Source organism: Cervus elaphus, chromosome 14 (genome assembly GCF_910594005.1).
Source record: "Cervus elaphus chromosome 14, mCerEla1.1, whole genome shotgun sequence".
Lineage (NCBI taxonomy): Eukaryota > Metazoa > Chordata > Mammalia > Artiodactyla > Cervidae > Cervus > Cervus elaphus.
In genome coordinates this window covers 77,881,661-77,898,544 of record NC_057828.1, presented here as the reverse complement: position 1 = coordinate 77,898,544, position 16,884 = coordinate 77,881,661, and the positions used below count along the sequence as shown (strand labels likewise).

Sequence of the window (16,884 nt, the reverse complement as noted above, 5' to 3'; positions counted from 1 at the left end):
GGGCCAGGCCAGCTTCACCAAGACGCCGCGAAGGACAGTCTAGAGGAACGTGTGGGAGCCGACCGAGCAGAGCAGGGGCGTGGGGACCGCGAGGCCAGCGCCGCGGGGCAGGAGGACGAGAGCCGGGCCACGGGGAGCAGGCACCGACGCCCGGCCGTGTGGCCAGGAGACTAGTGGAGGAGGGCACGGCACCCGCTCCAGGGCTCTTGCCTGGAGAGTCCCATGGACGGAGGGGCCTGGGGGGCTGCAGTCCACAGGGCTGCAAAGAGCTGGACACGACTGAGAGACTTCACTTTCTTTCTTTCTATAGTTCCTTTTGCAGAAGGAAATGACAACCCACTCCAGTGTTCTTGCCTGGAGAATCCCATGGACGGAGGGGCTTGGTGGGCTGCAGTCCATGGGGTTGCAAAGAGTCAAACACGACTAATCAACACACACACACAGGAGACTAAGGGAGCAGAAGGTATTCTAGTGACAGTAGTTGGAACACTTGAAACGAGGGGAAAAACCTACCTAGAAATGGGGAGGTCTTGAATGAATCAATGGGTAGACAGATAAACAAATAAATCTAATGCAATCCTAAATTTTAAAAGGGGGAAAGAGGATACTAAAGGGGAATCTGTTTTTAAAAAAGAAAAAAGAAAGAGCCTCTCTTCTTGGTAATTTTACTTTTTCTTGGTAACTTTAACGTATACTATAGTATCACTGAAGTCTGGATTTTCAAATATAAACTAAACTTCTTCAAACATCTCATAAGCCAAACCAAGCTTAGGAGATTTTTTTTAACAAATGTATCTGAGGTTCCCTTTACAACCACCTTGATTCTATTCTGATGCTAGTTCCTGACCTGCCATTAACTAAGAACCAAATAAAGCGGTACCAAAGCACTACAGTTTTCACTGCTATTAAAAACAGAACTTGAAAACACTAAGGTACAAGTAACGCTTTACCATCACATCACAGGAGAGGGAAGGGTCAACCTTCCGAGCAGTATTCAAGGCCTTTGCTGCATGATCTCTGGGTGTTTTCCCAGGTTAATTTCCTACATGCTTCTTCCAGAGTTCATGAATATACAATGTACCGCTAGTCCATGTGGCTTGGTGTTTTATAAATATCTTAAATGTTTTTTTAAATATTTATTGACATTTTGAGTGTCCTCTTAAACTTCTAGCAATGAAAAATATGAAGATACTAAATAAAATGTATCTGTGTGGAAGTGGAACAAGTTTTTACTATGTCAGCATCTGATGACCATTAATCAAATGATAATTTTCCATCAATTCGAAGGGTATTCCCTGATGGCTCAGCAGCACGTAAAGAATCCGCCTGCAGTGGAGGAGACACAGGAGATCCAGGTTTGATCCCTGGGTCAGGCAGATCCCCTGAAGGAGGAAATGGCAACCACGCCAGTATTCTTGCCTGGAGAACCCCATGGACAGAGGAGCCTGGCGGGCTACAGTCCAAAGAGTTGCAAAAGGTTGCAAAGAGTCAGACTAAGCACAACACAAAGTATTCCTAAGAAGAGAATAATTTCAAGTATTAAGCTAGTGATTTCTTCATTAACTTAGTTCAACATTTTCCCCATGAGGGGATCATTAGAACATCATAATGGAATTAATTCAGCAAATGTATACATAAGCGCCTTCCATGGACAGAGAGGTCCCTTTCCCTTTTGCAGAAAAGCCAAGTTGCTCCCTTTGAACTAGGAGTGGGCCAGCTCGTAAGGAAGGGAAACAGAAGGGTGCTGAGAGAACATCTCAGCAAATCAGACTCAAATCAGTTCCATCTGACTCCGCGTCCTGGTTTACTGTCCCACAGTTCTTTCTTTGTTCCTGGCTGCTGAGCCTCTAATCCATACCTCACCGCCCAGCCGGTCTCTGTCCTGACTCCACACCCCTCCGGTCCCACCAACTTCCTGCCTGGCGAGCTCCAGTTTCTCCCAGTCCTGGCTCTCACCTCACCCCACTCTGAGATCTTGCAAAACTTACAATGCAGAGTTCAGACACCAGGCCCGGACCCCTGGCTGACAGTGAGCACGTGGAGGTCAGACCTTCGCCCTTTCACAGGGTAAACCCCCCTCACCCGAGACCCTGGGTCTGCCCTGCCCCCTCGGGGCCTGAGGTCCACCGCTCAGCCCTCTGGGGCCCCCAGGACCTCCGCCGCTGCAGGGATCTGCCCGGGCCTTCGCCTCACACGGGCGCCGGGGCGCCGTGACCTGCCTTCCCTGAACGGCTGGGCCCGACAAGAAAGGTCCCAGGCCCTGCAGGAAACACAGATGTGCACAGGGCGTGATTCACACCTTTCAGAAGCATATGTTCCAGGAAGGACGCTGAGACAAGCACCACCGAAGGCCTAGAGAAGAAGGAAGAGGCCTTTGTGCTTTTTGTATAACATGTGAGCACAGCCTTAAAGGATAAAGATGACTTTTAACCAATGAGCTTTAACAACTGAAGTATTAAAAAAAAAAAAAAACAGGCATTAAAAACAGTGAGAAAATCATAAAACAAAGAGGAAAGGATACAGAAGTCACCAAAAAATGAAGAGTTGAGTTGTCAGATGGGACTAACATTTAGGGGAGAATAAAGAAGCAAATCTGGAAAGGTAAGTCAGGGTCCTGACTGGAGACACAAGAGAGCCAGGCGAGATAAAACAAACTACTGCTCACGCCTGTCTCCCATCTTCTGCAATTCATCAAAACCGAGAGTGTTTTCGGACACAAAGATAGACCTGTGTTTAGATGATCCGTCTACTCACTTTGAGCTACTTACCGATACCCTCAAATCTCTGTCTTCAACCTGTGAAGCGGTGGGACCCGTGGGGAAAGTGGGGCAAACAGTGAGGGGAGCAACTGGAGAAAGGAGGGTCCCAGAGTGGACAGAAGCCCCGAGTCACCCTTACCGCTGCGGCAGATCTCCGGAGAGCGAACGGTCCACAGCCAGGCCTGCAGTGAGTGTGCCTTCCAAGTCCAGAGAAAGCTTACCTCGACCGAAACGAAGTTAAACGTCAAGGGCCGGGCAGCCAATTGGATCCTCTTTCCGACTGTCTCGAAATGCATATGCAAATACCCCCCCAGAGTTCACAATGAAGAAGAACTGGTGTCCAGGGCTGACTCTGGAAACACTGACACTCCAAGGCTGACAGCCCACCTTGCGGACAGAAGAGGCCTCGGACGGCAGCGTGCCCGCCTGGCACCACGCCCGGGGAGTCAGAGCGCGCTGGCACCCTGAGCGCATCTCGCAGCCCAGGCGCCTTCCCACTAACCGAACCGTCAGCCACACTCCCGGCTCTCCCTCTGCAGCCAGACTCCTAGGCCACGGCCTGTGCGTTTTAACCCAGCTCACCCCGAGACCCTGTGCCCGCCTTCTCAAAGCAAACAAAAGCGAACCGGACTCAGCCCAGGACTTCAAAACCTACTGTGCCAAGCTGCCTCTTCTGGTATTATTTACGATACGCACACACACATATAAACATGTGTATATATATATATTTTAAGGTGGGGGGGTAGAAATGGTGGGAAAAGGGACCTGGATTTATTGATAAACTCCAAATTAAAGAAAAAGATAAAGAAAAAAACCACTGAGAGAGGGACTTCCCTGGTGGTCCAGTGGTTGGGAGTCCGTGCCTCCAGCGCCGGGGGCGTGGGTTCAGTCCCTGGTCGGGGAACCAGGATGCCACATGCCATGTGGTGTGGCCCAAACAAATAAGTACCTTTTTTAAAACGAGCACGCAGACTCGCTCAGGTGAAGAACACGGCTCACACGCACAGGCTGCGCTGAGGGACGAGGCGGAGTGAGCAGGGACGGCAGTCAGCCACGTTATCGATGGAAACTGGACGGTCATGGAAAGAGGAACAGGTGAGTCATCGCGCTTTTCCTGAATGCGGGCCAGCTCAGCCAGATCCGAGAGACAGGAAAGCCTGGTGTGGCCAAGCCCCAGGGCGAGCGCGGGCTGCAGTGGGGCGGGCGGAGCCAAGTCTCTGCTGGGGCCCAGGGCTGTGGCCTGAAGCAGAGCAAACCCTCGCGGGGCGGGGGCAGCGGTGAGCGTTCACACTAAGGAAGACAGCCTGCGCGTGCCCCTGATGGTGAGACCAGCAACGCAGTGCGGCCCCCAGGGGTCGCTGGGTCAGGACAGAGCTAAAACCGACACGCAGGGTCCTGTGCCCGTCCACCGGTCTGAGCCGACTCTCTCTTCGGTTATTGCTCAATTCTCATGCAGGTGTGTGTGTGTGCACGCACGCAGGTGCAGAGAGGTAGGGGTGGATGTGGGTGTGTGTGTGGGTGTGTGTGCACGCACACAGGTGCAGAGAGGTAGGGGTGTGGGTGTGTGCGTGTGTGTGTGTGTGTGTGTTAGTCGCTCAGTCGTGTCTGACTCTTTGTGACCCCATGGACTATAGCCCGCCAGGCTCCTCTGTCCATGGGATTCTCCAGGCAAGAATGCCGGAGTGGATGGATTACCACTCCCCCCTCCAGAAGAACTTCCCAATCCAGGGATGGAACCCTGGTCTCCTGCCTCGCAGGCACATTCTTTACCGTTTGAGCTACAGGGAAATCTCTAGAGTTATATGTACTTACCTCATTTATTTTCACTGATGATTAACAGTGATGTCGATACTACCTGGCCAGCAGCTGAGCTGAGAGGCTGGCTGTGCTTGCTAGGAGGGGCTGATTCTTAAGCATAAACTGCCCCAAGAACTGCCCACCCCTGGAGTGGAATGATGGGAGCAGCAGGGCCAGACACCCATCATAAACAAATAATGCTTTAAATTAGCAAATCTTTTCTAAAAAGACCATGTGGCATTTCTTCTTGTTGCCTGAGGAACACAGGACTGCTAACTCAACAGAAGTAAAAAACAACACACCGTGCCCACCACTCAGAGCCTCGCAGAGGCACGAGGGGCAGTGTGGGCTGCGAGGGGATGCGGTGGGATGCGGAGGAATGTGGGTCAGCAAGTTCACATCCTTGGGCTTCACTTTATTCTCACATTAAATGAAAAGGTCAGTTTAGACGATGTTTAAGTTTCTTCCAGCTCTGAAAGTATCTGATTCAGTGAATTACGTACTTACGGTCTCCAAAGGGAAACCACAAAATAAGGGTGAGTGGAAACCTGATTCTGGAACAGCTGTTCTGGGGCAGCTGTAAGACACAGGCCGCAGAGGACATGCATATACAGCACGACCTGGGCGCCTGCATCCCTCTGGTACTGACACAGTACCATCCCTGTACAGCCTTAAAATGCTCTGTTCAGAACAGAAAGACCAGAAATCTAAAAACCTTTGGTGTGGTCAAGAAACTGGAAGGAAAAAAAAAGCTTTCAGATCATGTTTGTTAAATTTTAAGCATAAGAGATCAGAAGCAAAGATGAAGCCATCGGACAGCCCTAATCCAGTAAGCCTGGCGTCCTTTTGAGGAGAGGAGGAGACACAGGAAGGCGGCCGAGTGGCAGGGCAGAGACGGGGATGGCCGCCCAGCACGCAGGGTCCAGAAGGGCGACCCACATGTGGGCTGAGAGGCACGGGGCCCGCAGTCCCGGGAGCACAGCCCGGTGGACAACCCGACTTCCGACCTTCAGAACCTTCAGAACAGCGCGTGTAAACCTCTGCTGTCTGCAGCCATCCAGTTTGCGGTTAACTCGTTGGGGCCACCCTAGGAAACTAACACAGGAGGTGCTGAGTACCAGAGCCCGGAGCACCCCGGCCTGGACCCCAGCAGCCAGGTCTGTCCCTGGGACCCCGGGAGGGCAGTCCCAGCCCCAGGCTTGCTGCTCACAGAAGAGGCAGCAGCCACTCCCTTAGGGCTGGGTGCTGGGAAACTCTGCCAGAAGCTCAGACTCCCTCCCACCCACGCACCAAATACCACTGAGCACAGTGTAATAAATGCCTTGCGATGAGAGAGACAGAGAGAGAGATCAGAATGATGAGAAGACCAGTGGGAGAACCACCTAATAAAATACAGCTCATCACCGATGGCTGATACCCTGAACACTCCAGGGCTCAAGACGACAAAGTGAAGTTGAAACCAGTATGCCATTCAACCATCAAAATACTTATCAATTGGAGAAACTTTACTAAAGCTCTCAGATGCACACAAAAAATGTTTTAAAAAATGCCATTTTCATTGAATACTTTCCCTGCCACCATGCTCTTCTAAACATGTCTTAATATCAAAGACTATTAAAAAAAATCAAAAGAAGTGAATCTATAGGTGACCATATGAAATTGAGGATGAAACATCAATTTATTGCTATAAAACAATCCACCAGGAAGCATTCTCTTTGTACAATGTCCTTCAATTTACTTGTATTTGTTAAGTAGCAGAACATGCCTAAACATGACTATTTAAAATAAGGACGTGCTATTTGCCTGAAATAAATTACCTACTGTCCCGTTCTGGGTATCTTTATGACAGTATGCAAACGTATCACATTATTTTATTATAGGGCCCAGGAGTTAGACAGAGAAGCAACGGAAGAGTCGCAACTCCTTACATTTCAGAGGTATGACAGTTTTTCATAAACATGTCTACCTGTTGAGTTTTCCCAATAATAATATAATAGGTGATATGTGGCTTTGTTATGGTTATGATCAGAAAGAAACTAGAGTTAATTTTCCAGGTAAACACAGGAGTATGAGAAAAACAACAATTTAAAAAAAAAAGAACTGGAAGCACAGTAGAAATATACGAGAAAGAATATTCTAACTTTTTCCATTTTTCAATCAGTATTTAAGTATCTTTTTGCAGCTCTCATCTTTTTTTTTGTCCAAAATATAACCCCCAAGCCCCTTGTGGTTTCTCCCTACCTGAGGAACTAAGGATTACTGCCCCCTCTCCCAAAAATACAGTAAAAAATTAACTCCTATTGGGAACAATTAAATTATAAATATGAACATCACAGGGCAAAAGGGAAGAAGAACTAAGGCAGAGAAGACAGGGCAGCGGAGCCGGAAGGAACCTGTTCCAATAAGGCTGGGCCGGGAGCGGGGAGGCACCAAGGTCTCCTGGCAGAAGAAACAGGGAAGACACGGGGTTCCCACCACCAAACGTCCTTAGAGAAAAAAGGTGAAAGGAAATTAACACTACGGAGCCTCCTACCCTACTCCTAAAAAGGTCACTTACTCCTCCAAGCAATGATGGGACCTGAGCTGGGAAAACTACGGTCTGAACAAATCGAGTAGCTCAGCCCAGGTGACCGCGGAGAAGAGAAACCTTGGCCTCAGTCTTTTTCACATCACGGTAAACATGGAAAATGGTATTTGTGCAGCAAGGTCACAGAGAGAGGAGAGGCTTGTGGCAGCTGGTGGCAGTTAGCCCCAAAACCCCAGGCCCCACCCTGAGGGTCACTATTTCTGCCCACCCGGAACCTACTCGAGCTGGGCTGGGAAATCGTGTGTAAGCGCACAACTGTTGCCTTTTCCATTGCATTCAAGCTCTTCCCAGTATCTACACCCAGGTCAGCGGCGGCTAACTCTACTGAACGCCAAGGAAAGAGTTAGGCAACCTCCAAGCACACCCTAGGCCACAAACGCCCAGATGGTGGCCTCTCCTTACAATGCAAGCCCTTTTTAGAAGTTTAAAAAAAAAAACTGGAAAAAAGTCTTTTATAAAAAATATTAAGTCAGTTTTTCTAAAAAGACAAAAATCTGTGCATACTCTTACTCATGCCAGAAATTCTCTCTAAAGGCAGCAAAGGCAGCCATTCCAGTAGACTTAGAACAAAAACTGCTAAAGAAACACAGCAAAAGACATTCCTTCCAGTGTTATCTGTCGGTCAAGCAAAGATGAATGTCTGACATCAGGGTCCATCTGGGCCTAGCATCAAAAAGGAAGCTGAGAGTTGGCACATCACAGGATGGGTGAGGGGATCCCCCAAGGCAAAGAACAGCAGAAATCCCTAAAAGTCTAACAGACATTGAAATGTTACGAGGTCTCTGAGATTACACACAAGATCTGGCAATGAATAACTGAGCATTATTCTGAGAGGATCGGGGAAGATCAAGAGATTGTCACAGGGATCAAAGGACCAGGAAAGGCTAAAATGCCGCCCTGGAAAATCCCTACCAGCCCAAACACCAATCCTGGATCCAGCTTTAGATCTGTGTGTTACCTTCCAGGGCAGGAGGGGGCCTCCAGCCTGACTATAAAGTTTTACTGGAAGAGCCACACCCACCTGTTCAGGTCTGTCCATGGGTGCAGTGGCAGTACCTATCAGAGAGACCACAAGGCTCACAAAGCCAGAAATATTTACTCCCTTGCCCTTCTGAGACAGTCTGCAAGCCCCTGTTCTATACAAAAGCAGCCTGGAATGAAAAAGTTTCCTCAATGACTCACGGTGATTATCAATAGAAGACCACCGGCAAGATTCACAGAAAGGGCTGTTTCCACTAAATAACAGAAAACATGTACATTTCTAAAACTCGATAGACCAATTAAATACCAATTTGGTGTTCCATTCATTTGCACACTATTCTGATGAACACACTCTGGACAGCTATTGCCAAACAGCTTGTTGTATCAGTTCATTATATAAGTAGTATGCCAGAGCTGGTATTTTAACAAAGGTTAAAAAAAGAAGTTATCCTGCTTGAAAATATGAACAAATGCTTCAAGGCCACCTATCTGTTCTCCTCATTCCCACTGCTTACTGAAAACAATGGAATACATTCTCTGTTTTCCTTATAACGAAAGATACATAGTACACAGGGACAGTCAAACTATTTAATTGCCAAAAGAAAATCAGCAATCTAGAGGTTTTATAACTCTAAGAATGAATGGTCCTCCATTAGTTCTATGTATAAGTTTAAAAATTCTTAACTGTTGTACCCTGCCAATAAATTTGATTACTATTATATAAATTCCCTTTTAAATTGAAGGGATAAGGAATTAAGTTGAAACTTTCAAAAGAAAGAAAAAAACACCTAAAACATCTTACTGTATATTTATAAAAATGCTGAAAAATAACTGCTGATAAGGCAATCCAGAGCAAACAGTAATCATACATGCCATTTCCAAAACACTTAGTATTTTACTAACTTTGTTGCCATATTTCATGTATAATATACTAAAATACCTTCCCACATAACTCCTGAGCAAATATTTGAAGGGACAAATATTTTAATTTGAGTGAAACTAGGAATGTGGACAGAGTATCACTTTGTGCATCTACACTTCACATTTTTTAAATACCAAAGCCTATTTAAAAAGAAAAAAAAAATCAAATTAAACAAAACCTAAAAGGAATTCTGGGGACTTACTATCTAATTAAGTAACTTCTTTTCCAAAATTGCACTAAGTAAGCATTTCTGTTCCCTCCAGATGCCCTTAAAGGGTGACTCCGTTAGTAATACTAGAAAAATACATTTTAAAACATCAGACAATTTCTAGAAAAAAACAGCTTTCGGTTCTAGGAACAATCTCACTGTAAATGTAAAAGCCTGTAGAAGTCTCACTGTAGTGACTGACATCTAAGACCACTTATTTAAGTGAAAAAAGAAATCTACATTTCAGTAGATATACAACGGTCAAGAAGAAAATACGTGAATATTGCCAATAAATCAGTGCCTCAAACTGCCATCTGCAACCACCAGAAACATAGAGGGAGGGGAGTATGAGGTGAGATACTTAAGTCCACATTCCGGTCGTGTGAAACTGCAAAACTGAGTTCTATTATTCGGGGACGTTAACACCGAGGCCCCCAGCCTCCCCTCCTCCACTAGAACGCAGCCATCATACCAGGCGTGCCTTCCTCATTCTTGCAGTAAGTGCTGCTTTACTGGGCTGGAAAAGGGCTCCCAAGACGGTCCAGCCAGGAGAAGCTGTGAGTGGTGGAGAGGCATGGAGGGCAGCAGGTGCGATCGGGATCAGTGGACCCCAGCAGAACAGCAGTGCGGATTAGCAAATGAGTCTGCACTCGGGGGGTTCGTCTTCGCTTTGGGGACTGCAAACCACTTTTTGTATGTGGAAAGCGTCCCAAATTAATTGTAAAAACGCTTAAGGATTTGGAGTCTTAACAGTTCTCGGTTTGCATTTTCACACGATTTCAAAGAACAGCCCCCCCACCCCCACAAACATCAGTCACACCAACTGGGGAGCCCAAGGTGCAGCTGAACCTTGAAAGGAGACGAGCACCGGGCGGGGGGCGGATCCCAGGACCTGCTGTCGCACCCCGCCCCCTTTATGTGTTTAACTGACCAGCTCCCCACCATCCTCCTTTTCGGATTTATCTCACAACTCTCCCCACATCTCCCTGATCTTGCGTGTTTACTGCGCAAGCCCCGCCCCTCTGAAGAAAAGCTCCGCCCCCTCCCGCCAGCCCCGAGCGCCGGAGGAAGTGCCCGCCCCCCACAGCGGGAGCCGCGCCGTCCTCGCCGCCCATTGGCTGCGGAGGCCGCCCGTCTGCAGGGGGCGGGGCCTCCCGCGCGAGGGCGGAATCCCAGGCCCGCGCCTCCGGCAAAGGTCCCGGGCAGCCCCGGACCCCTGGAGAGCGAGCGACCAGTTTCCACTAGGGGTACCTTCGCCTTTTAATTTCGCCGCCCTCCTCCCGTCGGCCCCATGCAGTTTAAAACTTTTTCAAAGCTCGAACCTCTCCCCCCGCAACCCACCCACCCCAGCAAGCTCCCACCCAGTCCAGGGCCAAGTTGAGGATGCTGTGGTTTTAGGAGTGAAGCAAGCTGTGGACTGGATCTCTGGAAATGAAATTCCTTACGTCTTCTGTTAACTTGTTTTGGGTGCACTGGCCTTCATCAAGTGTTCCGGCCAAGAATACTCGGCGTCCATTCACCAGGAGTCACCGCAAGCATTACAGAGTTAACTGTATCTCGTAACTATTCACCCTTTTCACAGTCAGACTGACCCAAAGGTACTATAAATTTTTTGAGGGAGAGTGCTAAGCCATTCTTCGACCACACCCGCAAGAGCTCAAGCTCCCTTACAGAATGGTCACGCACACATTCTGCACTTTATTCTGTAACGCAACCTGGCGAGACGCGCAGTTGTAGCCTAAAGGGAGTATACATACTTCTAGAAACTGCAAATTCTTTGGAGAAGGAATTATCAACAGTGGTTCTAATTATGGCGGGCACAGAATGCTCTACAAACTATGGGTATTTGTTTCAACTGCATCCTTATGATCAGTAGCCTCAAAGCAGAGGAAAAATCATTGCGTTTCTGCAATGTTTCTTTAAATTCCGTCACCAACAACGCTCAAGTGTGGAAACATATCTTACTGTAAATAACTATTTTAAGTATCCATCCCTAACTACAGCTGGGCAAGAACAAGACTCCTCTGTTTGAAACATCATCTCCCTAGGCCTACAGTTTACAGGAAAGAGGAAACAGGGCTTCTTAAATCTCACTGCAGCATCCTTCTCTAGGTTGTGTTCCCTTCTTGACACTGTCTGGGGACAATGTAGTCTTATCCCTTTTTCTCCTTTTTGCCGTTGAGCTCCCTTACGTCTCTGATTTTGGCCTCAATGTTCAATGACTTTATTTCTCTTCTGTTACCATTAGCACCACCACCATTTGCTATTTGCCTCGCAGTCCTTCTCTCTGACGTCTCCTAGTCCTGACAGAGCCTCAGTAAAGCACCTTCTCCAAAAGGTAGGTCATCCTCCCCGCACTCTTCCAAGCCCGTCTACAAAGCTCCCACCACCCACTTCTCCCTGGAAGTTCGCTCTGCCCCGTCCCGCGGTGGCCGATGGCTGACAGCTGGACCCAGCCAATCCGCGCGGAATAAATAAGAGGCGCAGCCAATGAACATGCGACGGGAGGCGGGACTTCGCCAAGTTCCTCTGGTCCCTAAACCCAGACCTGTTGCGCCGCCGCCGTGGCTGCCGGAGTTTCTTAGTTACGGCGGCAGGCTCGGGCGCCCGAGCCGCGCGGGGCACAAGGCTCTCCCCACGGCCCACGAGTGGCCCGAAGCCCCCCAGCAGCGCGCGCCCCGCACCGGCCTCCCTTCCTCGCCCCCACCCCCGGCGTGGTCCCCAGGCCGCCTAGCGCGGGCCCGACCTCCCCTCCCCGCCTGACTCCCGCGGGCAGCCCCACCCGGCGGGGCCCCGGCCCGCGCGCCCGAGACCCTAGCGGCAGCTACTCACCAGGAAGCGGGGAGCTTTGCGTCCTCCGGCCCGCGTAGGACCCGGAGCGGGCGGGCGGCTCGGCCAGGCGGCGCCGCGGACAGGCCCGCTGGGCCCGGGGCTGTGGCTGCGAGGCCCGGAGCGCTGGCCACCTCCCGCCGCGCCGCTCCGGCGGACGCTGCAGGCGCGGGCACCCACCCTGCGCACGGCGAGGCGCGTCCGGAGCGCGAGCCTAGCGGCGGCCCATCCTCCCACGACTCCCGCGCCTCCTCCCCCGGCCGCGGCTGTCAGGAGTGTAAACATCCCGGCATCCCCGAGGAGGGGGCGGGGCGGGCGCTGGCCCCGCCCCGCCCCGCCCCGCCGGCCCCGCCCACCAGAGCCCCGCCCCAACCCGGGCTGGGATCGCGCAGCTCTGCTGCTACCCTCAGACCTCAGCATCGGAGCCCCGACGACCCCTGCGGGCGCCCAGGCGGGTCTGTGGAAGCCTTCCTGTGGTCAGGCCCAGCCCTAGTCCCCTCTTTCCGGCCACCTTCCCTCCAAATCAGGGGTCGGCTGCCTTTTGAGAACTTTAAATGCCCAATGTGCAAGCGGTCAGCGGAATTGGTACGTCGCTTTCTTCTGGATTATCGAGTTTTTTATCCCAGCCTAGAGGACAGTGGCCTTTAGGACATTTCTAAGAAGTGAACTACCTGGTTTGGTCCTGGGAGTATTTGGTGGGGGGTGGAGAGGTATATATTAAATCCCAGAACCTTAGAACATGGAACTACAAAAGGAATGCTGTGAATCCAGCCGCTTCGCTACTTCGGTAACCCAGGGACATGGCTAGGAAGGGTCAACCTCACCTTGATTTGAATCTCAGCTGGTACGTGAGCGTGCTGTCTCTTCAGTTGTGTCCGACTCTTTGAGACCCTCTGGACTGTACCCCACCAGGCCTCTCTGTCCATGGGATTCTCCAGGCAAGAATACTGGAATGGGTTGCCAACCATGGCCTCCACCAGATCTTCCCCACCCAGGGATCGAACCTGTGTCTCTTACCGTCACCTACATTGAAAGGCGAGTTCTTTACCACTAGCGCCACCTGGGAGGTTAACTCTGACCTGGCAGGACAAGTTATCTCACCTCTCCTGGAGTCACACTCTGTGTCTGTAAGAGGACAGTAGTAATAATACCTATCTCTAGGGCTTCCCTCAGCTGGTAAAGAATCTGCCTGCAATGCAGGAGACCCCGGTTTGATTACTGGATGGGGAAGATCCCCTGGAGGAGGGCATGGCAACCCACTCCAGTATTCTTCCCTGGAGAATCCCCATGGACAGAGGAGCCTGGCGAGCTACAGTCCTTGGGGTCGTAAAGAGTCAGACACGACTGAGCCAGTAAAGACAGCACTCGGACTGCACTAGAATTCAATGAGATACAGTGAAATGCTTAAGCACCAGAGCCTGGCATAGAGAAGTGTTCACTGAGTAGCTTCTATTACTCCTAGGCCTGTTCACTGGTTTGGCTCCCCAACCAGCGGATTCGAGCCAAGAATGAGTAGATTATAGCTCAAATGCTTGAAATGTTAAACCTATGGAATTAACATTTGGAAGGTTTATTTTTAGAGAGAAAATAATTCAAGATCTCAATAGAAGACTTTTATTTCAATGGCTAATAAAGTAGGAGTAAATCTGCTAAGCACTGTTCTAAGAAGTAAAGCAGTTACCAAGACACAAAGTCCCTGATCTCATGGCCTTTACATTGTAGAAAAGACAATAATAATACAATAAGCCAATAAATGCATACTATGTCAAGTGGTGATTCATTCAAAAATAAAGCAGGGTGTAAAGAGTCATTAGAGGGGTGACCAAGTCCATTTGGGTTTGCAGAAAATAGCTCTGCTGTGGAGAACAGACTGCAGGGTTGGAACTACTAAAATGGTTAAGAGACTATTATAAGGATCAGGGAGACGATACTGTGACTTAGACCACTGTGCTCGCAGTGGAGATGTTAAGAATGGTCAGGTCCAGATACGTTGCTAAGGTGCAGCCAACAAGATTTACAGGTGAATTGAACGTGGGGTAAGAAGGTAGGCAAGGGACTTCCCGGGTTGTCCAGTGGCTAAGGCTCCATCCTTCCAATGCCCAGCTTCTATCCCTGGACAGGGAACTAGATTCCGCTTGCTTCCACTAAAAGAATCCACATGCCACAGCAGAGATAGACGGTCCCATGTGCCACAACTAAGACCTGGTGCAGTCAAATAAATAAATTTTTTTTTTTAAAAAGTAAGTATGCAAGAATGAAGGCAGTGAAGTCAGCATTTGAACCAGATTGCTCTGTCAAACCAAACTCAGTCAAATAAGAAGTGTCACTTGAGTTATACACAGGCACACCCGGCGGGAAAAATAACAGAGTATTCCCAGGGTGAAGCTATTTCAACCTGGTTAAGGTTTTCAAAAACCGTCTTTTGTAACACCTTTTAGAAATGTACATAGATAATAAAACAGCCCTAATTAAAGTACACATTCTGGTGTACAGACTAGATACTTCTTTGGTATAAGGAAAACACATATTTCTTATGAACACTGACTAACAGGGAAGTGGATCAAAATGAGCCCATGAAGCCCTGGGAGATTCCTATCATGGCTGTATGGTGCCCAGAATGTTGACATCATCATCTTCACCTTAAAAGAATACAAAGCTACAGCTAAATAGTGTACAGTGCTTCAGAAGTTGTGGAGACTGTCTATATACAATGCACTTTCTCTTTATGACTTTTCATCACCTCTTTGCTGATAGAGAGGGCTGTGCCCCTGCCCTCGGGCCCCTGGCCTGGAGGAGATGCTCATGGAAAAGCAGAGAAAAAAAGTGAAAGTGCAAGTCGCTCAGTCATGTCTGACTTTTTGGGACCCCATGGACTGTACAGTCTATGGAATTCTCCAGGCCAGGATACTAGAGTGGGTAGCCTTTCCCTTCTCCAGGGGATCTTCCTGACCCAGGAGTTGAACCAGGGTCTCCTGCATTGCAGGCAGAGGTCTAGCCAAAGAGGCTTCTCTGGTCCCAGGAATCATCGGAGCAGAGTCAAGCTTTACCTGCTTGTCCCTTCAGCTCCCACCAAGCTTGCTTCAAAAATGCTTGCCTGACTCCATGAAATGCACTAGTTATAGTCCTTTATATGTGCCTCTGCTGCTGCTGCTGCTGCTAAGTCGCTTCAGTTGTGTCCGACTCTTTGCGACCCCACAGACAGCAGCCCACCAGGCTCCTCTGTCCCTGGGATTCTCCAGGCAAGAACACTGGAGTGGGTTGCCATTTGCTTCTCCAAAGCATGAAAGTGAAAAGTGAAAGTGAAGTCGCTCAGTCCTGTCGGACTCTTTGAGACCCCATGAACTGTAGCCTACCAGGCTCCTCCGTCCATGGGATTTCCCAGGCAAGAGTACTGGAGTAGGTTGCCATTTTATATGTGCTACTTAGTGTTTATACCTAATTACCAGGCAATACATACCATTAACTAGCAGATTAACTTTTCTGTAAATGATATTTGATTATGACACTTAAAACCTTTCAGTTGCACCCCATCTGTGTGTTTTGTTGTTAATATAGGTCTGCCGCGCATGCATGCTCAATCGTGTCTGACTCTTTGAGACCCCATGGACTGTAGACCACCAGGCTCCTCTGTCCATGGGATTTTCTAAGCAAGAAATACTGCAGTGGGTTGCCATTTCCTCCTCCAGGGGATCTTCCTGACCCAGGAATAGAACCACGAGTGTCTCCTGTGTCTCCTGCGTTGGCAGGTGGATTCTTCACCACTGGGCCAGCTGGGAAACCCGTAGCTCTGCTGGCCCAACACAATTAAAAATAAAAAAGTAGAGACAGTATTGAGTATCGGAACCATTTTCTTTTTAACCTGCAGGTTAACCCAGACCTGGAATCCCATATCGGGTTCAGAGTCCATGCACCATCTCTGTAAGGAGAGAAGCTTGCTAGATGGAGGATGAAGGATGATGAAGTCATATTCAAAAGAATTCTCCTTTGAAAGAGATCCTAGCCAGTGGGATAGACCAGAAAGCTCTAGCCTTCCTGACTCATACATAGCGCTGGCAACAGGTGTACGTACAGAGCTGCTAGTGACCCTGGCAGCCACTGAATCTGGCAGCTGAATAGTGACAAGGCTTAGTCAAGCTGTTGAAATGTCTGGACTAACCTGGGCCAAGAGGAGGAGGTCAAAGGGCAGCCTGCAGACAACCCCAGGGAGATCCCTTTCCCCTGAGCCTGGCCGTGGCCACTGTACAGTGGCGGGAGCCCCGTCTCTCCCAAACTGTGAGAAGGCTCTGGAAGAACTCTGAAAGCTGCGTTTTCACTCTCAGGACCTCTTGCACTGAACTATTAACAGATCATGCAGATGAACTACCCGTTCAAACAATAAAGTCTGCCTTCATTTCGTGCTCTCATCAAACCCCTGGAATTCAAAGTCACGGAAAGACAACTCTGCTCTGTCCCAGTTATCTAGTTCTGTATTTGGAGAATACAGTTCCTGGTTAAAAATAGCAGCATACTGACAGTGGCTTTTTCCTAGCTATTTTTGTAGTAGTTCTAAGACTGAGGAAGCATTTCAATATCGTGTGTGTGTGTGTGTATACACATATATACATGTGTGTGAAGTGAAAGTGGCTCAGTTGTATCTTACTCTTTGCATTTCCATGGGCTGTAACCCACCAGGCTTCTCTGGCCCATGGAATTACCCAGGCAGGAATACTGGAGTGGGTTGCTATTCCCTTCTCCAGGGGAGCTTCCTCACCCAGGAGTTGAACCTGAGTCTCCCTCATTGCAGGCAGATTCTTTACCATCT

General features: G+C 49.1%; 1 protein-coding gene across 2 annotated transcripts in view; it reads right to left on the bottom strand.

Moving 5' to 3' along the window:
* NEK7 (NIMA related kinase 7) overlaps window positions 1-12,396 on the bottom strand; it is a 137,805-nt gene extending 125,409 nt beyond the window's left edge. Inside the window, exon 1 of one of the 2 annotated variants that reach the window (XM_043922770.1) lies at window positions 12,087-12,396. In XM_043922770.1, the coding sequence (XP_043778705.1) occupies window positions 12,087-12,368 (282 nt within the window). In that variant the 5' untranslated portion in view covers window positions 12,369-12,396. The remainder of the gene's footprint in view (window positions 1-12,086) is intronic. The other variant, XM_043922771.1, reaches the window with a different exon arrangement.
* Window positions 12,397-16,884: the final 4,488 nt, after the last annotated feature.